At 38.5% G+C, this 27,551-nt stretch overlaps 1 protein-coding gene across 4 annotated transcripts in view; it reads right to left on the bottom strand.

Moving 5' to 3' along the window:
- Positions 1 to 27,551, bottom strand: part of MYLK (myosin light chain kinase) — a 224,104-nt gene that overhangs the window by 116,321 nt on the left and 80,232 nt on the right. For all 4 annotated transcript variants that reach the window (XM_061370054.1, XM_061370055.1, XM_061370056.1 and 1 more), the window contains 5 exons: positions 12,287 to 12,494; positions 10,370 to 10,418; positions 7,312 to 7,477; positions 3,082 to 3,247; positions 242 to 278 (listed from right to left, as the gene is read on the bottom strand). In XM_061370054.1, the coding sequence (XP_061226038.1) occupies positions 242 to 278; positions 3,082 to 3,247; positions 7,312 to 7,477; positions 10,370 to 10,418; positions 12,287 to 12,494 (626 nt within the window). The remainder of the gene's footprint in view (positions 1 to 241; positions 279 to 3,081; positions 3,248 to 7,311; positions 7,478 to 10,369; positions 10,419 to 12,286; positions 12,495 to 27,551) is intronic.

The following is a 27,551-nucleotide window of genomic DNA, read 5'->3' as shown; positions in this document are numbered from 1 at the left end:
TTCCTGAACCAGAGCAGAATTCTGTGTTGCCACCAGTTCTACCAGCTAATTTCATAGGACTCTATCAGGATAGCTGGATTTGGCAGTAAGAAAGAGTCTCATTCCAAGTAAACATTTTATAACTTCCAAATACAGACTGACCCCAAAATATTTATCACTGTGAGGAAGACTCATGCAGTAGATGTCAAAATTATTGCACTGCAATTAAATATTCTGAGAACGTATTCCTGTTAAAACATACCATGGTGCCTGAGCATATGTGCCAGTCTTATCTGGACCTGAAATAAAAAAAAGAAACAAAACCAGGTAACTTATATCTACAATACTGTACAGAATTCCACAAATCTGAAAGATTTTAAGCAAAGAATACACTTAAGAACGTTCACTCTTCATATTTTCAATACACTGAATTTGCAATTGACTATCACATCTGAAATTTGGTATGGACAACAGCAAGCTGCTCAGTTGAAGCCCAAAGAGGTCTTGGTCCATTCTGAGACTTTGCTGAGTTGAGTTCACAAGTCCTTCGAGAGCTAAAGGTTCTGTGAGCCTCAAAGGCTATTTGTTGGGGAAGAGAAGTAAGGAAGAGTTTCCAACTTGGAGGCAGCTCATCAAATCTTATGAGAACTCCACAGAGCTTGTAGAAGTGAAGAAAAACAAACCATTAGTACTACACCTGAGCATGCCCACAGTGAAACAGCAGCTGTCCTCTGGCTAAAATACAAAATCAAATTAACAGCAGTAAAATTTCCCAAAACCAGAGCTCACCTTCAAACTCTTACCAATTCATCTGCTGCATAGAAAGTACTGTCATCTTTAACATGAATAACACAAAAGCTAATGTATCATATTTCTTTACTTTGCAACACCACTAGGAAATCTGGGAAGATGGCTCAGCTGTACTGATTTGCCAAAGTACATCATCAGCTGCATCAACATAACTCAGCACATATTTGCCCGCAGTCAGTCATTTAGTTCATATGTATGTAATTCTCTATGCATTCTCCGAAAGTTTGACAGTATTTGTTTCTCTTGGGGACAGCATGAAACAAATAGTTGGGAGGAGAAAAATGCCACTCCAGATCAAGTATCAACTGCATCTCTCCATTTTTCCCTAGTTAACACTACAGAATGCATCTTGTTTCCTCCTGGTCAGATCAAAGTTACATCTAAACTGTTGTCAACTGTGAGACTAGAAACTGCAGTAGAAAGACATGTAATAATGAATTTGCAAGATAAGGAATCTTGCAAGTCATCAAGAAATACTCCATAAAAATGCTTTCATGGTCTTTGCCTCCAGGAAAAGACAAAAACGTGATGGATGATACCCTGATTTCCACTGTGTTTTGCAAGCAAAAATCCACATCTAAATGCTTGGACTTGCCACGCCATCCAGAGTGACCAAAAGAATCTATTTATACACACACAAAAGTTACTGTGAGAGAAGGAAATGACCCACTGACCCGACTTCAATAAACTTGTCAATAAAGAGTAACAGAAATTCTTTATGTAAAAAATAAAGCTGAGAAGAGACTGAATAAATGCAAAAAGAGGAAACTTAATAACTACTGGTTGCAGACAAGACATTATGCTACCTTATCAATTAAAAGAATAGTTTCCTCCTCCCTTTCCACTTTCCACTACAGGAACTTGGGTAAAAAAATGTAGCTTTTGAAACACAAGTACCTATATATGAGACTGCATGGTTTTTAACAAAAGGCAGTAATTCTGAGCCACTTGATTGTCTGCTAGCATCTTGCAGCAACTCCTATGATCTGATTAATTGATAATGAAAGAATTAGGTATTATACACTGTGGCTAGGGAAGTGGAATCATCCGATTAGTCAAGTACATTGCAAAAGAGTGCCCTTTTTACTGACCTGTACTAATCTAAGAAAGAATGCCCACATTATTCAGGGATGTGGTCATCATCTGAAGCAAACATATACCTCAACTGACTTTGTGACCCCAGTTCTGCACCATCTCTCGAGGCAGATGTACCCATTGCACAACAGAAAGCTCACCACTTCAGAGAGAGCAAGTAAGGATCAAGTTTCATGTAAAAAAAAAAGCTTACTGAACAAAATGGCCCTTTCTATGAAACATGAGTTGAACAAGCAACCTGTAGAAGCTCCTTCTAAAATGGCTTCATTTGTTTTCATTACAATTTTCATTTACAAATAAGAAGTACAGCTTTAAGTGATAAAGGCTAGTTGCGGTTCCGAAGATCCCAGATGTAAATTCTCTTTTTATTTATATTCTTGGTATCTTACAGTGACAACACTGATGCAAACCTAGAAATCTTGCATCAGAAAATTCTCTGCTGGGTGCCCATGTAAACCCCTAATCTTATGACTGCAGCTGAAGCCAGCAGCTGTTGGTTTAATCATTTAATTGGGTCCAGTGACTGCTTACCCACTGACTGATGAAATTCCTTTTTAGGGTGGTTGCTGAAGGCTGTGTGGTTTTGAGGCTGATGCAAAGGTCACCCTAAGAAGCACCAAACTGCAAAATGAACTGTATATGGTAATGCGTATATGGAATAGAACACCCTAAATTATTTATGCAGACATTTATTTCCTTTAAGAGCAGTGAAATAGGCAGGGTTGGGAGTTGAGAAGCCTGAATTTTAATCTTATTAGGCTGTTTTTCCTTTCTTACAGTTTAGAATTATGTTCTTTTCCTTTACTGGTTCTACAAAGATACAATTTTGTTGCCCAAAAGGGAGCTGGTATAAATGTGCACCTGGTGTTCGTACTCAGCAAATACAAAATTAGTTACTGATTATAATGACAAGTGCAAGGTTTCCATGCACTGAAATTAAAATCTATGTTAAAAGCATATTAAGGTCAAAATCACAGTAAAAGAGAAAAGCTGATTTTAAAGAGAGTTGTTCCAAAGCATTTGGGCAGCATATTCCCCACTGAACCAACATAATGTTTTCAGCAGCTGTTACAGTATCATTTAATGGAGACAGAGATAACAGGAAAAAGTGAAAGCTTATAGAGAACACAGCCAGAGAGATTTTGAAGGAATGCCTGTGGTTTACTTGTTTTCTTTCCCATAAACTCTTTGCTGTACCTTGAACGGTGAGCTCTGCAGACACAGATGCCTTCCCAGCACTGTTTACCACTGTGCACGTGTAAATTCCTGAATCAGTAAGCTGAGCATTTTGAATTTCCAGGATCTGGATGCCTGTTTTCTCAAACATGTTGAAACGCTCATTTTGCTGCAACTGAAGATCACCCTGCAAATGTCACAAGACACCATGAGACAGCTAGCTATTGTAAGAGAAAGGGAGCAAGAAATTTTTTTGGTAAAACATTAGGTCAAAATGCCTTTCTTCTATCTTTTAGCCAAATCCCTTGTATGAATAATACTCAGATGGTGCAAACAAAAAAACTTGAGTCCAAAATTTCTGTCATTCGTATCTGTAGAAGGTTATTTTCTCATGCATTTTGCCACCCAATGATTTCAGTTTCATTTTGGCTTTTCATTATCTTCTATATCTATATTCCTAGAAAAAAATCTTTTCACCATATATGGGCTCAAACCAGTTTTTCATGTTTGCTCCAGGAAATCAAACCACACTTTTAAGCAAAAACTCCCAAGCTGGGGAATAATTCTCTATCCCTCTATAGCTCCTTTATGCTATATCACTTCAGAAACTCAACAGAATTCTGCATCAGAATTCTGCATAAAGGCCCTCTTCAGTGGCCAGGTGAGGGTGGCAGAAGGCACTAGGCATAGAGAGGCATCGCTGTTCTTTTGCATTGCCACACAGGGGTTAAACCAAAAGGTATGGCTTTGAAGCAGAAAGAAATGCTTATAGTGTGCGCTTGTAGCCCAGAAAGCCAACCATATCCTGGGCTGCATCAAAAGGAGCGTGGTCAAAGGAGGTGATCCTGCCCTTCTACTCTCCTCTCATGAGACCTCACTTGGAGTATTGTGTGCAGTTTTGGTGTCCTCAACATAAAAAGGACATGGAACTGTTGGAACAAGTCCAGAGGAGGGCCACGAGGATGATCAGGGGACTGGAGCACCTCCTGTATGAAGATAGGCTGAGAAAGTTGGGGCTGTTCAGCCTGGAGAAGAGAAGGCTGCATGGAGACCTCATAGCAGCCTTCCAGTATCTGAAGGGGGGTTATAGGGATGCTGGGGAGGGACTCTTCATTAGGGACTGTAGTGGTAGGACAGGGAGTAATGGGTTAAAACTTAAACAGGGGAAGTTTAGATTAGATATAAGGAAGAAGTTCCTTAATGTAAGGGTGGTGAGGCACTGGAATGGGTTGCCCAAGGAAGTTGTGAATGCTCCATCCCTGGCAGTGTTGAAGGCCAGGTTGGATAAAGCCTTGGGTGACACGGTTTAGTGCGAAGTGTCCCTGCTCATAGCAGTTAGAATTAGATGATCTTAAGACACTTTCCAACCCTAACTATTCTATGATTCTATGATAGTTCTATGCTCTCTGCTACATAGATTAGACGATCAGAACAACAATTTTTGCCTTTAAATTCTACAAAAGAATTGACCAGGGCCTCATTTGTGAGCAAATCAGTGATTCTGCTTCAGCACCAGCCACTAAGGAGGATTTTCTTGCTATCAGACACCACAGCTTTTATCCTAAATTTAGGAAGGGAAAGCATACAAATCTATGATTTGTTGAGATTTGGTTAGTAAACATTTGGGAAACATGGCAGTGTTTTCAGAGACTATAACTCCTGAAGTCTATCAGCTTATTGCTATTAGGGTGCTAGAAGTCCTACTTGAATTTAAAAAGCTAGTTCATATCAGGGTTTTTGTTTTTTTTTTTTTTTTTTCTGTCCTTTTCAACTTAACCTAAAGGGAAAGAAAACAAGAATCAGAGTAAGACATTTACACAAAAGCTTATCGATTAGTTCTGAAAAGTGCAAACTTAACTGTTTATAAAGCTTCCATGCTGTATGGAAGGTGGTCATGTGTTGGCACTAGCCAGATGTGGTCCAGCAGCCATGTAAGTTCATTTCCACAGTGCTGGGGCAGAGCTGAAATACTCACCACCCTGCAGTGCCATCCTGACATGGCCAGAAGCATTGTGGGCCCCACCTTGTTTGCAGCTAGCCAAAGCACATGCATGATTACCTGTTAATCACTGCCTTACAAACTGGGATGCAAACACATGCTTCACAACAGCCTGCCAATAAAACTCTGATAAAGAGCATAAACAGCAACAGTATTGCACTTTACAGAGCATGTGAATTATGGAAAGACAGCTTCATGGTCCTCAAAATACATGCTAAAATAATATTGTAAAAGGCTAGAGAAGACCAATTTAACCAAAAGTGATGGATTGAGGATAGGTTGAAGAGTGCAGACTGGGTGCCTGCAGGCCAGCAATCAACTACTGAACCTCTGAACAACACACCTGTGGTATTTTACAGAATAAAAATGCAGACCTGAAAGTGTTGAAATACGGTCTTTAAGGACATAAACATGAAGAGAACTCAAGGAGCTCCTGATAACAAGAACTTTGCATAATTCATTCATTTGATCAGACAGCGATTATAGTTTGACAGTGATTATAGATTGACTGATTATAGACTGACATCATATAGAAGCTGACAATCGATAGCAACATATACAACATAACCTTTAACAAACTGCAAAAACATGTATGAAAAATTATCAAATGTAGGTGTATTATCAAAGTGTAGATCCAAGCTGATAGGTTGCTAGCTGCTACTTGCTGTCTACAGCACAGCCCTGCTCAAAGAGAACCGATTGATAAAACTTATTTTGCACCGAGTTGCATGGCTGGAAAACCTCAGCCTGTCTAGTGGGACTAGAAGTCTGCCCTTGGGGAGCAGCTGCAGTCCAGGTTGATGAAGGGAGGGAGAAGCAGACTCTAGGTAGAGCCGCCAACTGCAGGATATGTGTAGTAAGTGCTTACACATCAAGCAGCTGCTTGTTTCCTGAGATGTACCCTGGCATTTTTGTATTACAGACAACAAGGGTAAGTCTCAAATAAACCAGACAACGACTTGAAAACTTTTCTCTGCTCTAGGAGCAGTTTTAAAGGGTTTTTTTGGTTTGGTTTGGTTTTGGGGGCGTAGGTTGGTGGGGTTTTTGTTTGTTTGTTTATTATTGTTATTATTATTTCTTACCCCCTGCCCTCGTAAAAACTGGAGGCACCAGAGGAAAATAAAAGCTCTGAGAAGCTTTATTTTTTTAACTGTCCATAAAGCTACTGTCTGTTGAAGGCTGAAAGGGAGCATGATGCCAACAGAGCAATCATGTATTTACTCTTCCAAATTAAAGGAAGCAATTGTAATTCTCTAAAGCACTAATAATTTCAGTAAAAATGGCCTAATCAGTGTAATATTTAATTATCACCTGAAAACTCCTTACTAACAACAACAAAAAAACGTGGTTGGAGATCTTGTGTATGCCCAAAGGGGCTACTAGGGGTTTTTCAATAGCCTAATGAATAATAAATATTGCTTATTATAAAGTCTTTTTGTAAATGAGAGATGCTCACAATTCCCAATTTTAATGCAGATCTGAAGCTGACAGCTCAGATCTCCTTTATTTTATGCCAAATGCTTTCCTACTCTCACTGTTTTAGCAGAGGTCAGACTAAAGTAGTTGAAAAGTTGACTAAAATTTGCTTTTTGTTGTTTCATTGTTTGCTTTTTTTACTTTGAAAAAAAATGCATGTCAAAATCTGTTAATTTTTAATGATTTTCTTTTATTTAAATTTAACTTCTTCACAAACATCATCTTCATTCTAATGTAGAGGTAAAACACATTGTGAATGATACAGAAAAAGCATTTTATGATGGGACACTGACATGGATCTTGGGAAATACAGCTGTAACTTTCACAGCTGTCAGATACCCCTCTGTAACCACAGTCAAAGCATTAAATTCCCACAGACCTCCATAAAACAGAGAGGATGATAATATTCACATTTCCCATCCTTTGCCTATTCCTCTTATCTAGTTAGTAAGATCTTTGGGCAGGTATGTGCCATACCTGCTATTTCTTATAATGGAACCTCGATCTTGTTTGATGCTTTCAGATGATTTTTTTTTTTTTTTTTTTTTTTTTTGGTACAAATATGTTCAGCAGTGACACAGACAAGGGTGAAGTTTATACTGAAAAGGAACACTATTACTTTTATGTGTTCATTCAGCATAAAAGTTAGGAAGAATATGGCTCTCCTTGCATACAAATTCTCACCATGATAAGTTGCAGTGGCAAGTGCATTTGATCCTTTCAAGTCACAACGTTTCAAATGAGAAAGAAAACACTACTTTGGGGGGAAATCATACCTTAAACCAAGTTACTTGAGGTTGAGGTCGTCCTGTTATTTTACATGAGAATTTGCCTGTTTGGCCTTCGCGCACAACAACTCTATTGGGTTTTGTAGCAAACTTGGGTGGACTCTCTCCCCAGATGCTTGGCCTATGCTCCACAGATGGAACAGTAAGTCTTCCCCTAGAAAGGCAATTGACATCCTGGTTTTACAGAAGAATTGGAAGCTGTTGTGGTTAGAGCACAATTCAAGAAGCATTTCAGACCAGTCAGTCTGCCAATAAGGGTATATAATTGGTGGTAATCAAGATTGTGGTTATACAGTATGTTTTTTGGCCACTGGAAGAAATGGAAATGCTGGTGATGACTGATCTTGATTCCTCATGCACCCTCATCCAGCATACACATGACTCACATAACAATCTTGGGGACACTTTCAGCTGCTTATAAGCAGAGCTGGGGAAACCAAATGATAGGAAACACTGAAGCAGTGCATTTCTGGGTTTTTTTTCCTGTTTCTTAGTTACCTCCTACTAGATTATTTGTGCATATTTGTTCACTGTTGACTGTTCTTTGTCATGTAATTTCTTTTGACCTAGGGTGCAATGACACCTTAATTTCTGATTTATGAATCAGCAACTTGCTTTTGCAACATTTCTGACATGTTCTGGTAAAGATTTTTAGTTTGGAGGAGGCTTCTGTTTGGAGTCTCATTCACTGCGCTCTTTTCACAGCAAATATGAAAAAAGCACAGGACCAAAGTACACCCATCCTAGGTGAATGTCTGTTAAGTGTAAATGCCCAGCTCTACTTACATGGATGGCACAGCTGAGAACCGACATGGGGAATGAAACCAGAGTGACATCGGTGACTGCAGTCCAAACCTCTCAGTTAAAAAGCCATAAAACATATAACATCAAGCAGCATTATAAGAAGAAAAAAAAGAGGTGCAACTTCAGGTATGTAATGTCAAAGGAAATGCTCTTTGCTCTGAAGCCCTACTACAACAACAGACACACATTAGCAGATGGCAGATGGTGATTTCTTTATTTTATTTTTTTTTTTCACTTTTAATTTCAAGCAAACTGAACCATTTTCAAGACCTTCTTTTCCAGATGGCCTTTTACCACATGCAAGTAAGATGTGCCAATACCTCACCATTTCTACCAGGTGTCAGACACTAACAGACCGCCTCGCCATAGTCCAAGGTGCTGCCAAGAACCAATGGTTGCCATAGAGGCAGCTCGAGGTTTCTAAGTAAGAGATGATACCATAATGAAAGCATTTACATGGACAAGAGGACCAGCAGAAAGTCTTGGGAAGGAAGGATGACTGAAATACACTAAAATGGAAAATACTTCATAATACAATTAAATACCTGATAGTTTTTAATGTCATATTCCTCATGTTAACATTAAAGAAGAGCATAAATGTGTATTAAAGAAGTCTTTTAGTGACCATCTTTAGGTGGTGTTTCTATGATTCTATACGCATATACTAACACATTAAAAGAACATCTACTACTAGCTATCCTGCAGCTTTATGGCTGTTTCCTAGAAACACAAAAAATTAAATGTGTATTTTTTATTTTTCTTTTTCCTCCTCCCTGTTTAGGTAAGTCATAAACTTCCATGCCATGATATTATTAATACTGAATAGGAGTAAGCTGCATGAGAATGAAAAATGAGGACAATCCCTCTAAATTCATGCAAAGCAATTGATTAGGATAGTGCTTCAAAAAGTTTGATGGTGTAACAAAACCTAACAGCAACCTCAACTGTCCTTTCTTGCTTTGATTATTTAGCATGTGTGTGTTTCTGTAGCACATTTGCAATACAGACTATCACGTAAAAGCCTTCCTGATGAATCCATTTCACTTACTGTTTTCACTGCTTTAATCTCAATTAATTTTAAAATTCAAACCATACATAAACAATATCCGTATCAATGACAAAATCTTGAGTTTTAACTATCTACATGCTATCACTGACATAATCAGAAACATGTATTTTTGTCTATATCCACGGTAACTCAGTTCCAGGGATATAAATCAGAAATAATTCTGCTTAAATTCAAGCTACTTATAAAGAAATGAATTCAGCTGTTGGAAGAATTAGGCCTGGGGCTTTTAAAACAGTGCCATTTACTTAATTGTAAATGCTTACTGAAGTGCAGAATGCAGCAAGAAGGTTCTGTGTGCCAACGCAGAGCTCCCCATCAACTCATTCTTGCTAACAGTTACTCCAAAATGGAACAATTCTTTCTTCCAGATTGCAGTTTACCCACTGTATTGCCAGAAATACTTCAGCTATGTGTGAGAGAATGCTAATTTCAGTTGTTTTTATTTCTTACTGATGACGTTTGAAACAGTATTTGCTCTGGCTTTGTAAGGAGACTGTCGGGTCATGGAAGATGTGCAGAAGCATTTCTGAATATCAAGAAGCAGAGAAAAGCAGTTGCAATGTTGCAGCAGGGGAGGGTGTAACACTGAAGTTATCGGCAGAATGTTCTGTTTTCAGCCAGATTAACTCCTGTCAGTATGAGGGAGCAATAGCTGTACCGAACTGCTCCATTTTACTTCAGTAGCTCTCATAGTAGCTAATCTTCTTGGGATAAATGGGAAGTTGGAAAGCATTTGAGTTCACAAATATCAAAATATTTGTTTTCTGACGGTGCTGTAGCTGGAACTGCCATGCCTCTGAGAGGCCACCCATACTTGCTATCCCCATTTCACACGTGTGAGAAATCACTCCAAGCAGTTACTCTATTTCAATGCAATGCTGTGCAGAACTGAGTCATCAACCACTAGGCTTTGCTTTCCTCCATTGCCTCAGATTTTTGCATAGGTAAGGGAGCCTTGGGGATACGTTTCCAGTGAGGAATTACTGAGAACTGGACAAGAATTCAACCCTTTTTGAGAGGCCTTCAAATTCAATGAGAGCTAAAGGCAAATGCAAGAGGCACTTAAAATGGGGAAAAGTGGTTCTTCTCTATAAAGAGTCATTTCACTTGTTTTCCTACCAAAAAATATTTAGGTGTCTGTTAAACAGTATCAAAAAACAGTGGACTTCTTACCCTGGGGTTTTGGCACTGGATGGCAGGCTGTATTTCTTCATGGAATTTCCTGTAAACACAGGACAAAAAGACAAGGAAGTCAGAAATCTTCTCAAGACCACTGGGAATTACAGATACTAAAAACTATGTAAAATATGCTTTTCTCCAAGTTTTAAACGTAAAGAAGGAATGCAACACCTGCAGTATCAGGTTATGTCATCTGTAATCCAAAATTAGGCTCTCCAAAAACAAGTTTTAGCAGATTTACCATCTAACCCTTGGCCTCAGCAGTAACAACACTGCAGATTAGTCATGCGAAAGCATTTTTAAACAAGTGAAACAGTGTCTGGTTTGTACAGTGCAGCACTAAGTCAGATTAAGATGGCAAAAATAAAAAAAAAGAAAAAGGTTTTGGGCTTTGAAAGAGCTCTTCCTTTATTTGTTTTAGAGTCCTGTGCTAGCCTAGACCACCTTTTCTGTAAAATCATTCTTTTTGAAGCGCAGCAGTTCATCATGCTTGCTGATGTGAGCAACAAGTTGATGTTTACCAAGTCGTGTAGGCCCAGCGCCATCTACTGCACACAGAATTCATAATAGCTTCGGTACATTAAAAACGGGTTGTGACCCGGGAGAGATGGCAGAGTGGCAGTATGGAACAACCAGCTCTGAGCTGTGAAAAGAAAAAGCCCTGTTTGAGAGCCTTATAAAAATCTGCATTACTGTCAGCTAGGACAGCCATGCAGGATGGAAAGATTATATTGTGTTTCCATCACTCATTTTTTCCAGTAGCAGTCAGCCCCACATAGATCGCTTTGCTGAGAACAGAAAAAATCCGTGCTTTACTATTTTGAGACATAACGGGACTTTTAGAATAAAGGCCATGTAATTCTTAAACTCTGAGAAATTTGGTCATTGGTTATTGCCATGAAATTGCTTTTAAACTGCAGCAAAGCCCAGGTTAGAAAAACTGGTATAAAAACAGCTTTAAAAAATCTGACACCTCCATGCAAGTTGTCACTCATAAATGTTATCACAACTTAAAATGAGGGGGGGGGGAAAAGATTTTGCATAATTTTTAGAACAGAAGACAGTAACAATCATGCCAGATCTATTGCATATTTCAGTATGTACTTCAAGGGTATCTGTTAGAGATTTTGACTCTGAACAAATCTAAATGCTGATTGTTTCAAGACCACTGTAGATTTTTACTTTGCTTCAAAAATTCAACACAACGTTGTGACTTGAGGAGCTTTGATATTCAGCAGACCTCCGACATGACCAAATTGCATAGGGAGAAGATGTACAACTTATTTCCATCCATCTCTGCCTTTGTGTCACTCGGTAAATTTCAGATTTGGCAGTCTGCAACTATCTAATATGCAGATGTTCTCTTAAAAATTCCTGGGTTTGATCTTGGCTGTTTCCTGTGTGACATTAAGCATGCAATTACAACCAGGCTTTCAGCTTAGCAAATACAAGTATGCGTGGAGAACTCCAAAAACCTATTGCCTCAGTGTGCTTATCTGATAGGCTGTGAAACAACCAAGATCACCACAGGTTTTAAAGCATGAGAGAAAATTCTAACTTTCCAGGCTTTTATTTCTGTCCTTAGTGGTGGCTTTCATGAAAATTACAAGGTTTGTAGCAGTCTTTAAAACTACCTCTTTTGTTACCTGGCCATCAATATACACATCTGAAACCTAACACACACCTTATCTAGCTACAGATATGTAGTATCTATACTACCTGTATGTATGTAGGGGACATGCAGTTCCCTGCACAGTTCCTTAAACAGTGAAATGCAACTAATGAATCTTACTCTTGTACTAGTGAGAAAGCCTGTGTGTACAGTTGTGATTTTAACCAGACACTTTAACACTGCTTGTTCATTAATTGAACTCTATAATCATCCCAACTACAGTGTAAGTATCCTCTTACCTTCCACTGTCAGTTCCACAGTTACCTGACGAACCCCACCATCATTTGCAGCCTCACAGGTGTATTTACCACCATCACCTTCCTGTACACCTTCGATTACCAAGCTGAATATCCCCCGAATGCTGTGGTCCACAACGTAATGGTCTCCCTCTGTGACAGGATGCCCATTTCTGTACCACGTGATCCGAGGCTCAGGGTAGCCTCTGACCTGGAAAGATGTGAGAGAGAGTGGAGAAAGAAGAAAGATATAACAGATGATGATACTAAGAAGAAATGTTGGACATTTAGCAAGGCAGTGGAAAGTTCTTGACACAGGAGCTGTTAAACACATATGCTCTGCAAGCCAAATGGCAAAACATAATGAAATGAAAAAACTCTTGGATAAATCATAAACTCTTGTTAAAATCATAAGACTAGGGACAGTCTTATGATTATTATTATCTATCAGGCAGATAGATACCTACACAGAAAGGTTTCCCACTAGAACGGTTTATCTGCAGAAGCACTGTGACAGTGCCAATGAAGAATGCTGACACCTCATCCCCGTTGTTCTGCAACTCAAGGGTGGTAGTGCTACTGTACCGCAAAGTGTGCAAGATTGCAAGGTGTCTAGACCAAAAATTTCAAGCACTGTTGCCAAAGACTAGGCTTATATTGTAAATTTGTATGGAGCCATCTAGTTTTCAGATGTGCTGAGATACAGTAGCTCCTGACAATATACAGGTAAGAACTGCAGACACATACCAAAATCTGTCTTGAGTTTTAAAAGCAGAAGACAAGGATTTGCAATTTGAGAAAGTGTCATTAGTGGTCATTCTCATGTTACAGTGGTAGGGGGACTATAAAGACCTCGATGTAGTCACACAAACACACTCCTGAAAGAGTTTTGTGGTCTACTGGTAGCCCAAAGAAGAGTCTTCAACAAAACGAACCAGTCCTGTGCTCATTAAATAGCAATCATATTAATACATCCTTGCTTGCTATGGCATTAATGATACCTTTAGATTTGTGTGCGGGTTCTCAGTTGGTATTTCAGAGGAGCTGTTGAAACCTGATGAGGATATGTGCGTTTCTTTCATAAAAAAATGGGGAAAACTTACACCAGTTCCACCAAAGAAACAACTCCTCAGACACAGATTCTTCCTCTGTTTTATGAGATGAGATGCCATCCTTTTTGAGGATCACTTTAGTATGTGTTAACTGTTATCACACTTCCCCAGTCATAAAAACTCCTGGTTACAGTGCTTCCCCCTTTATTTCTGTTCTCTCCCTCTGATACGTTAGCTTTCCATCTTCTGACTCTTTTATCCTTTGCCTACACATCATGAAGTAACTGAGTGGATCAAGATGAGCTAGGATGAGTAATAGTTGTGGCTGTGTTTGCTCAGTGGGAAAGGAGCAATGTTGCATTTTGAACTACATTATCAAAACAGGAAGTCCCTTCAACCTCCAGGTGGGCAGAATATTGATGATCTGTCCTGATTTGAGGCAAGCTTGGTTGTAGCTTGTGCAAATTCCTCCCACCATTTTCCTCTCAGTTTCCAATCCACATTTCAGCTCTGCTTTCTCCTGACTGCACAGCACTTACTTTCCAAATTACAGTCTTTAAGCCAAACAACCTTACCCATTCTTAGGTTCTCTTATTTCAAATCCTTTCATTTTTAATCCAACCCCACCTCACTCCAGCTGGGTTTCTCATCTGTTTGTTAAAACTTAACCTACAGCTGTCAGATATTTTTCTCTTTCTTTTAATTCCTTGGGTATCAGTCCAGACAAATTAATTTCATCAGTGATGTGGCTACCCCTTCTTCCTGGCACTACTTACTCAATATATATAGAGAGAGGACATTAATGTTTGCCAAGAGCATTAATATGCTGAATAAGCTGGAGAAACTTCCCCTTCCTGGTACAAACTTTGCAAGTTCTTTCTGAGTCTATCTTTACATAAGTAAGAGCCACGTTCTATGAAGAATACATTGTGGGATCTCATACAATGGGGAGTCAACTGCTATTTTAAAAGACCACAGCATCTTTCTAAAGCGCTTGGTAGCCATACCTTTTCTTTCCTGTGCTTTGTGAACAACTGCAGCTCTCACTCCATCATGCCCCCTAAGATTATTCCAGCATATTGGTCTAATTCTTACTCAGAGGTCAGGTGCCCAGGAATATCTCTCTGAGCACATCTCATATTCAGAAAAAGGGATTGTGTATGAGATTTTTATGGTAGTGTAACTGGTTAATTGGTGATGTGCTCACTGGTACAGAAAGTGACTTGTACCAAAGAACCTTTTTTGTACTATTAATTTGTCAATGCCCTCCTACCTATCCTTTCATTTTAGATTAAGAAATCAATGGAAAGATTAAATGACTTACCCGAAGCCAGAGACTATATTTGAATGGAGTTTCTACCTCTCATTTACTTCACTGGATATTAAGATTTCCTTGAATTTGAAATATTTGAGGCAAAATGGCTTTGAAATTAGTATTTCAAGTAATAAAATACACTAAAATGACAGAGTAGCAGAATTGGCGGGAAGAAAGAACCACCTTTTCAGTGCATTACATCACAACCTTTTTACTATCATTAGTCTGGCTATATCTGTTTACAGCTGTTTAAATTCTGGCCCGTGAATTCAAGTAATCAATCAAACGTCACCTAATGTTTTTACTATTTTTTCCAGCTCACAATCATTCCTTCTGGTGTTTACTTCTATGTATTGCTCAATCCAGCTTCAAAGCTCCCAAACATAAACCTTCCATCGTTTATCCCAGGGAATGATTAAGGTTGAAGCAGTGGGAAACACCTTTCTCCCACTTTTCATTTTATCATATTCTTATGTCCCTCTTGGACCACGCAAGGCCATTTTTGTTCAACCTTTTAAGCTCTGGTAGACCATTATACATGCCCTTCCAGTACCACATGCTGAGCCTACATTTCCCCATTTCTTCCATGTGTGTTTATTTTATGTTTGCTATGTCTGTACTGTTTTGTTCATCCACACCTCTATACCGAGGAAATGCCACACAGAAAACTACAAATACAGGTGATCAGCATGCCATTTCTTTTCAAAAGGTTGTGTTGTTTCCTTCCTAAAGTCCATATATTTTTCTTTAATTTTGTGTCAAAAATTATATGATGAGAAAGCAGAAGTTTACAGAATTGGTCTGTTGCAAGGATTAATTTCAGGTTTAGGTTTGGAATGTGTTTCAAACAGAGCCAGCCCTGTCTGAAATACTTAGGCTTGCCATAAAAGTGTCAGGGACCCTTAAACGAATCACTGGTTAGTAGGTTTTGATCCTGATGGATCAATTCCAGAACTGCAGCAGGTTTTATATTCCTCCCTAACCTTCCCAGAGCTCACTTAAAAACATCTGCCTTGAATAAATCCACAGCAAAAGGGAATTTATCTGCTTATTTAATGCCCAGCAGCATAACGCTATAACCTTTATTTACAGCTTGGCCTGTGTGAGTATTGCCAGTCCCAGTGAGGCTACAGCTTTTCTTTACTTGCTCTACAACACTAACAAGTGGAAAATTGACAGCAAGCAGCAAATAACCATTGCATTACCACAAACATGACTTCTGAGTTTTTGTCTGGACTTGTCAAGTGCTTAGAGAGTTCCTGGAAAAGTCTGCTAAAGTAAAACAGCCTTTCAGTTCCATGCATGAACAGAACAAGTGGAAAGAGCTAAGAGAAAACCTGTTGCCTGTGAAAATGCCAGAGTTAGGATTCAGTTCTGCATCTATGTCTATATGAATCATAGAATCATAGAATAGTTAGGGTTGGAAAGGACCTTAAGATCATCAAGTTTTAACCCCCCTGCCATGGGCAGGGACACCTCGCTCTAAACCATATCACCCAAGGCTCTGTCCAACCTGGCCTTGAACACCGCCAGGGATGGAGCATTCACAAACTCCCTGGGCAACCTATTCCAGTGCCTCACCACCCTAACAGGAAGGAATTTCTTCCTTATATCCAATCTAAACTTCCCCTGTTTAAGTTTGAACCCATTACCCCTTGTACTGTCACTACAGTCCCTAATGAAGAGTCCCTCTCCAGCATCCCTATAGGCCCCCTTCAGTGCTATGGAAAAGGACTATGCACTTTCCCATAGTATTTACTTCCTTCCCACCAGCAAAAAAACCAAACAAAATACCAAACCAAAACAAAAATCCCCACCCAAAACAAAATCTATTGCCCAAATTTATTGAAACTGTACAATAAAGCACATTCTTATTAAAAAATGTGCTGCTACAAACTATTGTCACAAACCAAAAGGCATTCAGTGACCACCAATGCCAAGTATATTCTGTGACCCCCTTTTTTTGTTCAAAAGCACAGGAAAGACTTTCTAAAAGTTGGCATATACCTGTGCTCTGTGAAGGTGCTATTTACGTACTGCCATATATGCCCCAGCAGGCAGCTAAGTACTACACAGCTGCTCACTCCCCTCTTTCCTCCCCACTCACGTGAGATGAGGACAATCAGAAAAAGGTAAAACTTATAGGCTGAGATAAGAATGTTTTAACAATTAAAATTAAGAAATAATAACAACAACATAAAATATTATAATAATATGAGAAGAAAGTGTGTGAGAGGCAAAGACATAAAACCCAAGAGAGACAAATGCGGCACAATACAATTGTTCACCACCTGCTGACCAATGCCCACCTGTCTTTGAGCAGCGATAGGCACCTCCCAGCCAACTCCACCTAGTTTATATACCAGGCATCCCCTCACCTAGTTTGCATCAGGTGTCCTGTCTCTGCTTCCTTCTGGCTTCTTGTACTCCTCCTCACTGGCAGAGCACGAGAGACTGAAAAGTTCTTGATCAGTGTAAGCAGTACTGAGCAGCAACCAAAACATCAGTGTGGTATCAGCATTATTCTCAGACTAAAGCCAAAATACAGCACAGCAGCATGGAATGAAAATTAGCTCTATCCCAGCCTAAATCAAGACATACACCAATTTAAAAAAAAAAAAAAAAAAAAAACCAAAAAAACCCCAACAAACCACAAAGAAAAAAGCAACCAACCAACCAACAAACCTCTTTTTCCTACTTATATGCATCAGAGTTGCAGTAGCAGTTTAGGGCAATTAGATGCACTGTTTTGGTTCATGCTTTCAACTTCAAAGTCATATCCTGCTTTGTAATAACTATTCCCGGCTCCAGTGAGGTTAACAATGAATGCAAACCCACAGCACTCAAAAAGAGTCAGCCAGAAGCAACAATAAACCAAAGGGTAAGCAACTGTAAAACACTGATAGGGTGTGTTCTGAGTGTTACTCAGTAACACCTTAAGACCATTGTAAATGATGGCAAACATTACATAGTCTAGCGTTACCTTCATTATGCTGGCTGAGGTGTTCAGCGCTTGACGTTAAGGACTAGATAAGCGTCCCATGTTGCCACTTAAGGTAACATCACCACACAAGCAATGAGACCAGGAAGAAAAGAGCTACCGAAAGGGTCTCTTGGTTTGCACAATCCCCCCCATTTCCAACATACATAGACAGGCACATCAAAAGTTATCCTAAGGCTGGCAATGATACAACTATTATGAAGCTGCTGTTCAAAACAGCTCTCTCACAGAGATGATTTTATGTGCTGCAATATGAATGCCACTAATGACTAAGACTTTTCTCAAAAGACAATCCTTCCCCCATGAAGTCAGAATTTTAAAACATCCAGATTCTGTCAGCACATAGTGTGCTCAATTGTGCAGCTATTTCTGTAGACTGCTTTCCTTCCACTAAAGCCAGAATTCAGACATATCTATTAAGACCCATCTATGTAAAGTATACAACCATTGAATAGATTAATCAGATGTATTTGGGTGGCTCAATTCATTTAAAGAAAACTTAGATTTTGAATTTACTTTTGAAAGACAGAAATATTCCCTATTCAAATTTTTATACTTCACATGCTATTTAAAATGCACCTTTCAACCCAATTTGCACATACCTTGCTGCTTTTGGGGAAGTTTTTTCTCTTTGTAGGATGCTAAAGAATAACAGGGTATAGCAGGTAGCATTTAACACACTAAAATAAGATGGTTTGCTGGTCCTGCAGTGAAGTGACAATGCCTTTTGACACCTGATTCTCAGTGGGAACTTCATATCATAACCGGCCATTTATGTTTGAGATGGAAAAATACAGAAAAATATACTTATTAGAGAAAATGTATGGAATTTTTTTGCTTTAATTAACATGTATACTAATAAAGGGTTATGTAAAAATAGACTTTTCCACTTGTCCTGAGACTCTTAGGGATATGTGGCCCTATTAAAAGTGATGCTTTTAGCCTGTATCTCATTCACTGCAACACAGAGAAACAATGCATTGGTTAGTAGTGTAGCTAGCCTATTTCCAGACTGTAGTGTCTGGAAGCATTACAACAACTTGAAAACAAAATTAGGGTGAGCTGAATGGCAGTACCAGGAAATGTTTCCAAATGCATAAAGGTACCTGCAAAGCAGAAAAGAATAAACTCCAACACCCACAGTGGATAAGACAAGAAATGCGCTTGTAAAAGAAATTGGCCAGTGGCTTTGTAGATGATGTCTTATGGCAGTGACTTCCTTTAGAAGAACAGTGGGTGTTTTGCTTGTTTTACTGCCTGCCTATCTTAACATTAAGGGATGCCAGAGAGCAAGGTAACTTTCTGAGAAGGGTTTGTAGCCTCTTCTCTGTTCCATGCTCACCTTCATCTAGAAACTGGTCATTTCTGGAACTACATCTCAGAATAGGCCACAGAGATTAGAAGTTGTTGCAAAGGGATAAAAAGAGGATAGATTCAGTTATATTTGCCAGGTGTTATCATTAAGCTCTCAAGTGCATGCTTTGGGCAGATCGTTAGAAGTTGCACCAACAGGAGACACCAAGGGGATGTGGAAAACCAGTCAGAATATCTGATAAACTTTGAGCTTTATTCTCATGCCTGCAAACAAAACCCTGACAGAGAAAAACAAAGGACGTGGCCTATCAAATGCTCATTATTAGCATGGTGTAAACTGCTTGCACCTTTTGCAAAACATGGAGTATTGATCCATCAGGTTGTATCACGAAAGCAGCAGCAGAAATACAATTACGCAGCATGACATTTTGCAAGCGTAATTCTACTTGAAGTTAAGGCTCAGAAAAGAACAGCATATTGCACTTACACTTGAAATGTGGTAGAGACTTCATAGCGTACCTCTTTTTTTTATATCTAGGTATCAGCAAAAATGGAATACTACTTTATTGCAAGTTATGTGTTAGATGGCCTTATCTGCAGGTCGCAGAGTTGAAGGCTTTCATGCAGCCCCAAGAGATTCAATTCAAACAGTAACAGCTGTGGGTTTGGGTCATCTTAGGTCCTGCAAAAAAAGGGGTGTCTCCCATAGCCATCAGACTCTAGTCAGTGTCCTCTGTCTTCCTTGAATCAAGAGCCAATAGTTTTTGAATCTGGACTGGTGAGAAGAATGAAATACCTGAGAGCAACATTAGCAAAGGATGCTAAGAACCAGATACACCGTAATATGTGGATGTCTATGTGGATGGAGATTTGTCTATGTCTCTGTCTATGTGGATGGAGCTTTGCTAACCAGAAAAAAAACCCTACTTCCTCTTGTAATAGTTCATACTGATGTGAAATCTTAATGTCAGTCTGAGGAAAAACAAAAATGTGGAGACTACAACATGAACATCATGAATGCAGCCCCACTTAGTAGGTGGGATATTTCTATTTTAGTTTAATTTACTTTTTTTTTGTTAGTGCAGGTAGGAAACATGGCTCTGGGCAGTACAGCTCTTTCATAAGTCTTGCAACAAAGCTTCTGTTGGGATCAAGCTGCAGTTTGCTTTAATAAATGAACAGCAGATGTCCTTGATAAAGGAAAGTGGACATGATACATTGTTAAAATCCTTCTGAGACTTTAAAGACATACAAACCACATCTCAAGAATAGTTTATCCATTTTAAAACTTTGCTCCTAAAACAGAGAATGTGGATGGCAAGGTTAAACATGGAAATGTTAAATATTTGGAGACTGAGCTATGACTTTGCAAACAAAGTAAATAACCTGCCTCTTCCATAGAGCAGTCTAGAATCTACAGTTACCTCATTTAAAACAAAAGCAAAATACATACTAGGACTGAACATAGCTCACTTCAAAGCATTACCTATTGCACTTACAAGACCAAATAATAGTCTTTCTGTAAACCTTGGGCTTTATTGTCTTTGTTTAAGTGCTGAACTCTGGTACACTACATCTGGTGTTTAGGTTTCTTGTTCCACAGGCACACAGTCCTCATAAATTAGTTCTTTGGGCATAACCATAACTGGAACTCAACTCTGAAGACATAAGTCTTCACAACTGGTGTGTGCAATTATCTATTTCTTCTCCCAAATGGTAGGAAGAAGGGAGAAAAAAAATGTCAACACAGGCCTTCGAACAGACCATCGTCTTACAAAAACAAACAACAACAAAAAAGCAAACACAAAAAACAACCGAAAACAAAACCAAAAAGACTCCAACCAAAACCAATAAAAAGCAGAATCGAAAGCAGAAAGTAGAATCAAACATCTGCAAAGCACCACCAAATACTACAACTCATCCTTTAGGCACCCAACCATGGAAATCACTGCATTCTGTTCTTAGGCAACCTCAAACCATGCATAATTACGCTGAGTGTCTTCTCAAGTTTTCACCTATAAACATTTCAAACCAAACACATTTTGCTTGATTCTCATATGTGGCATTGAAAAGAAAAAATTTCTAAATTAAACTTCTTGATATAGCTAATGTTAACATTGTGAGTGATGGAAATCTCTTATTCTTTTAGTCTCAAGTAGAAAGATGATATGCCACGGCACCAACACGGAATGGCTGAAAGATTTTTCATTGTCCTGTTTACCCTGATGAGAGAGATGGAAGAATTACCCTGAGGTGCAATTAACAGAACTCAGTGCAAGTGTAAGGAGACCCAGAAGCTAAAATGACCTATCACTTTTTACTTACTAAAAGCCATTCCTTTAAAATTACTGTTTCAATGAAACTCTTAATGTGGCATACAAGGTTTACCTCTTCCTAGTCCCATAGAAAATCCTATGACGTAATTTCAGAAGATGTTGAGTAACGTGTAGTTTTCACCAACTTAAAGTATAACAGTGCAGCACACTTCTGGCTCACTTTCCCTGCTGTACCCAACTAGCAGGATATGAATGTTTAATTCAGTTTATTTTTAGAAGTCTACTAAACCCCCCACAATATCATAAACCTACATGGATTGAGTTCACATTATGCATCCTGGATCTAATCTGTAGATTAAAATTACAGAATTCGGGTGAGCAGAAGCTAGGGAAAAGTAAAGAGTTAAAGAGTTCTCAAAATTTTCACATGGGGGACCCTTTTCATAAAGTCTCACTTTGCTGTCTGGAAATATACAAGGGTTTCTGTAGGAGATTGGCAAAAAGTCCATTTATGCTAGAAAGTGTGGAATTATTTGATCACATGGAAGAATAAATTTCTGCCATGCTTCTGTGCTTATTCCGTTCCTGACACCAGTACTGACAATCTAGAATTCTGCAGCAAAAAGGTGCAAGTTTATCTTATAAAAAATGTTTTGACTCTGATTAAAACCCATTGGATCTTGCTTCATTAACTCTACAACCTTCCATTTGGCTGGAAGCATGCTTTCAGTTCCTAAGATGATAAACCAATACTGGCATTATATGCACACTACTTAGATAATCTAGAAGAAACATACATAACTGGGTCCAGTGAACTACTAGTGCACTTAACAATTTTAATTGTCTAAGTAAGGATTCAGGTACCCAAGGACAAAACTTCCATCTTAAAATTGCATAAAGAAACACACAGAGAAAATGCACACATAAACACAGTCCTTACAGTGGTCATGAGCAAAAGATATTACAAGAAAGGAAAGGTGCCCAAAATGGTAATGTACTGGAGGATTCATGAAAAACAGCAAGCTTCTTTGTAAAATTACTTTGAAGCCTACATTTGTTTGAAGCTTTACAGGAATGATACAAATAAATCTGGTTTGTGCACTCCATCTGAAAATGTGAAGTTCCAAGATGGTCACAAAACCAGATTTACTTCATGCGCATAGTGGAAATTCAGGGAACCGCCAGGAGTCACACTCAAGCATACAAGCCTTAGCAAGTGTGGTATCTTAATACAACCTTAAGGCAGCTTTAGGAAGGCCTCCCAGACTGCAAGCAAGGCACTGTTTTAACTCTGCTGTTTGACATTTTACTGTGCTTTCCTACTTTTTTGTATTTTGGAAAAGAGCGAATAAACAGTCTTTATTCACTTATGTTATCCGTGACTGTATAAACCTATTTCAAATCCTTGCCTGCTTGTATGCTTCAAACTGAAGAGCTATTGTTTTTTAATCTGTGCTTGTACCAGGAGCCAGGAAATAAATACCTCCAATGATCCTTGTCAAATTTTCTGTCTCTTTTCTAGTCCGAGATAAAGACAGAGCAGAACTGCATGTAGCATCCAAAACGTGGGAACCCACAGATTTCTAGATCAAGACAACAGACTCATTTTTTGTTTTGCTTTGTTGGGGGGGGGGGGGGTGTTTGTTTTGGTTTATTTTAATTATTATTTTTTTGTTTTAGTTTTGGGGTTTTTTTTTGGTTGTGTTGTTTTTTTGGGGTTTTTTTTTGTCCCAAATGTTTTGTAACACTTTTTGCTATTTTTCCCACCTTCAGCTGATTAACCAGAGAGCTGTTCTGGGCATGATCTCTCTCTTGAATAATAGTAGCTAATAAAAATTGAACTAAGTATTTTTTATGTTTCAACTTTGTACTTGTCAATGCCAAATGGCATTTGATGTTTTATAGTCCAGGCACTAAACAGAATGAGAACCTTTTGCAGATGGCACCCCACCAGTTTTAGTTTTGATTCTTTAAAGTAGTTCTGCATTATCTGCAAAATTTTGTTATCTCACTAGTCAATCCCTTTTTGCAGATTGCAAAGGTGCTGAACACTACACATACTACCACAGTTCTTCAGGGGTATCAGCATTTATGGCACTCCCAGCAGGGAAGAATTTATGACCTACCCATGAAAGATATGGTCTGCTAACTGAAAAGCAGACAGCAGCTGCAGATCATTTCTTCTTCAGTCTTCTACATTTAATCATATCTTTTTGTAAAACTTGGTGTGAAGAGCTCCCAGAGGTGCATGGAGTATTGGCTTTGTGCTCAGTTATCAGGGTATAGCTGTTTGAATGAAGTATTGCTTTCCCAGGTACCATAACATCTACAAATCTGTTTGTTCTAAATTATTCCTGAAGGACTCAAGAAAAAGTTTAGAGCAGCACTGGGTGTCAAGCTGCTTTGAGTTTATTTCATTTCTAAGCTCAAACACTAGCCTCAACTAATGCAGCTCTTCAGAGAATGCTTAAGTCCTACTTAACACCTTTTGGAATTGATCATATGCATAGGTGCTTTTCTTAAATTAGATTTTATTTTATTTAAAGTTTAAATTTATTGTATTTAAAGAAATATTGTTATAGTAGTTCTCAGACATCCCCAAAATAACCTAAAACATAACTCAGATGAAATACAGACTACTGCCAAGGTGAACTCTACTCTTCCCAGTGTAGCAGACATGAGGGGAACACACTGTATAAAGAAACAGTTTTCTGTGCAGCTATAATGTCAATCAGCAAGTAAATCTGAGATTGCAAACATCTTTTACACTAATGAGGGCATTTTCACACAGGTGTTGGAGTCTCAGAGTGGCAGCGTCCTTTTGATGAAACCTAATAAATCAGTCTAGTAACAGCAACATCTGCCTTTTTACTTTCCCCACATTGCAGCCAGCTGACCTGTAGCCATTAAATGCATGAGGAAGTTTTATTTAAACCACCCATATAGCTCACCTGGACCTTTTTTTTTTTTTTTTTTTGTGAATGCAGGTTTTCTGAATTGAAAATGGGGTTATATACTAAGGGAATCTCTGTCTATCTTTACATCTATATTTATACTTAGTCATTGTCTGATTTTTCCCCTTTTTAAAGAAGTTTTTCTGGGCTGATGGTTCAAAAGTCATAAGCTTTGGATAAAGTCTAGGAGAATGCCAAAGCTATTTCCCCCATTGCCACACAGATGCCATCCTATCTTCCCTCCTACTCCTTTGAAGTTCTGACACATTTTTATGAGATGCTCTGGCACATAAAGTTGACAAGGTCTTTCCCATACTGAAGAAATTATGACACTTTGTCAAAAGAGGAGTGGGCAGGATGTTGAGGTATGTACAAAACTGAGGACAATTTCAGTTTTAAAATAGGTAGCTCTCATGTGGGAAAGTGTCACTCTGTCCTCATAGCTGAGGAACTGAGATGTGGAGACACCCAGAGACTTTGCCAAACTCACACTAAAAGGAAATTAGCTTTCCTTATTTAGGAATGTTAGATCAAATAATCTGACTGCATTTCATCCTTGCCAATAAATTCGCTATTGCAGCAATCCATGCAAAGACTGAAATGAAGCTGCAGCATGGGAGGGCAGCTGGTTTTCTTACCCTGAATAATGACTGAAACCATCAGCCTGTTTGTATACAGGTATCAAAGGGCACATTATCAAGTAGCAGTAAAGAGAGTCCAGACAGAATGGGTCCAGAGACTTGGCAGCAAAAATGAGAAGCATGTAAATCAGTGTTACAAATAAGAAGATGTTAACTCACCATCATAGGAGAATGTAAGCAACATAATAAAATACAACTCTGTCAGCTCTCTGTAACTTCAGACTATACTGCTCTCAGAATAGAAGAGTTTGAGGAAGGGGCCAAAAAGATTTCAAAGGCAAGGACAACCACAAGAGCTCTCAACAAAAAAGGGAAGATAAACTTTTTTAGCCCTCTCTTGGGTGAAACTCTCATCAATTTTAATGAGAATTTTCTCAGCTTCTGAGTCTCTCCTTAAAGAAAAAGAAAATAGCAAACAGCAAGGAAAAGGCTTTCTTCCCTTGGACCAACTGATGTTAAGGCCTTTTAAGATGTGCTATAAATAGCTTAAAATAGAAGAAAAAATTGCAAAAACAAGATGATTTATGTGCGTGGTTATGGGTCATTTAAGATTATATAGTAAGAATGTAAATGAGTTCAAATGGAAAAAACTGTGGCTGCTGAACAGAAATAAGGCTCTTGCTAATTGTTTCACATAGCCCACAAGCCCCTAAAATGTGCTCTTTCCCTATCCTTCTCTTCCTCCCAATCTTTGATGATTCTGAATCAATGTCTATCAAACGTTACTAAACGAAGCAACTGTTTTAAGTCAGTAGCAATGAGTTTAGGAGCATGTTAGAAGTTTCCTGATAGGACCAGTGCTCAGAGCAGCAGTAATCTTTGCTACAGAAAACAAGATTTTGAAAAATCAGACCAGGCTTTTACTGTGTTTTGAGATCTGTCAGAACAGGAACATTTACTGTGTTTGATGCTACTTTTTTCATAAATTATATTTGGCAGCAGTGGAAGAAAGGCTGAAACTTGAAAGTTTAATGCAATCAAAATAAATTGTTGGGAAACAGTCACCTCTCTTCACACCACAAAAGGCTTAGTTTTTAACACTTGACAAAGATTTTTACTTTCAGATGTGAATCCTTCATTCAGTAACAATTCAGAAAGGTGGATAAAGATTGTTTAGAGCAAGCACAAGCACTAGGAAGCCCCCTGGCAAGTACGGGATGAAATTAAGACCAACATTTTGCTCTGCCATTAGCAAAATGTGTATATATATCCATTTAGAAGGAAAAAAGTAAACATTTAGCTGTCTCACAGAACTGATCATAGAATCCAGACACTCTAAGCCACAGCTTGAGACTGTGACAGCATCAGGCCAAAACCCTCTGCTGATACCATTAAAGAAAAGAAAAAATGCACAGCACCCATTATTTTCAGAGCAACAATCTCTTCATAACAATAATATTTAGGGTTTGAATTGGCAGTCACTTTTTAAAGATGACAGTACACTCTGTTTCTTTCCTTTCTCAAGAAAATGATAATCATTCACTGTAGTAACACTTGCAAAAACTGATTTCTCCATTGCATATTGTTCCTGGATGACTGAAAGTTGGTTTGTTGGGTGTTTTTCCTTACTGATGCGAAGCTTCTGTCTTAATAGGTTGTGAATTTATTTTAAATGTCATTAAATACTAGTGGCCTTATCTTCTTGCAGGATTTGTGCCACTGACCAAGAGCTTTATAGTTTCCAAGCTTGGGGATGCTGTTTCTAGGACTTCAATATCTATGCATGCTATCAACAGGTAAGGAATCTCTAAAAGTTTACATGAGTAGAGAGTATGGATGACCTACTGTGAAAAATTAATAAAAAAAGAAAATACATACTTTGTGCCCAAAACACATAGCTACTGGAAAATAGGTTTGGAGCTATGAAATTCATAATTAAGGGCAACAATCCACATCTGGAATGTAAGGTGGTAACGAAAAACACTGCTCTGGATGAACATGCCTGTACTTTATCAGTTTCCAGCCAGACAAGATTTATTTCCTGCAATTTAGGAGTCTGGCAGTGACCACAGAATATGGTAAAACTGGAATTTGTTGCTGAGCTGACTGCACAATTGTATGTTCATTTAAAGACTGCTGATAGTGAAGAATGCTGCTGGCAAAGGCAGTGCTCTGCATTGGTTATAAGAATTCTCAGCTATGTGTATCACTTCCTTGTTAATGCGACTTGGTAGGGCTAGCAAGCACACTGGGCATGAAATTCAATGTTCTACATTTTGTTAAATAGTAGAACTGATGTGATTACAAAGAGGTATAAAATGTAAAGGTGGGTTGATATAGAAGATATGAATACATTAAAAGGCCTAAACATCTAGCTTTTCTCATTCCATTGTTTATTCTGCTGTTTGCAACTTGCTTCTATGCATTAAATGAAGACTTCCATACATAAGGCTACTGCAAGCTTCAAGTGTTCACTAGCAGCTGTCAGTGATGCTTGTATCATGTAATAATCTTTAAAACCTATCAACTTTCCAGGCTTCACACATATACTTTTTAATGACAGCTGAACAGAGATAATTCATATAGTACAATATGAAAACTGTTGTTTTTAAAATAAAAATAAAAATCAAGGGCTGAGCAACAACTGTTTAAAAGAAAAAGCCCTCAAAACACTAACTGAAATATTAAGTATAAATTCATGTGGTCATAAATTTCTAGTTCAACAGTTCAGAATAAATATTTATAGACATGCTGAGTTCAAGAGAGATTTTGTGG

Source organism: Neopsephotus bourkii, unplaced genomic scaffold (genome assembly GCF_033783945.1).
Source record: "Neopsephotus bourkii isolate Nb327-2 ecotype Australia unplaced genomic scaffold, CSIRO-AGI_Nbou_v1 NB_1526, whole genome shotgun sequence".
Taxonomy (NCBI): Eukaryota; Metazoa; Chordata; class Aves; order Psittaciformes; family Psittacidae; genus Neopsephotus; species Neopsephotus bourkii.
The sequence above is the reverse complement of the archived record's forward strand: the minus strand, read 5'-3'. Positions and strand labels throughout refer to the sequence as shown.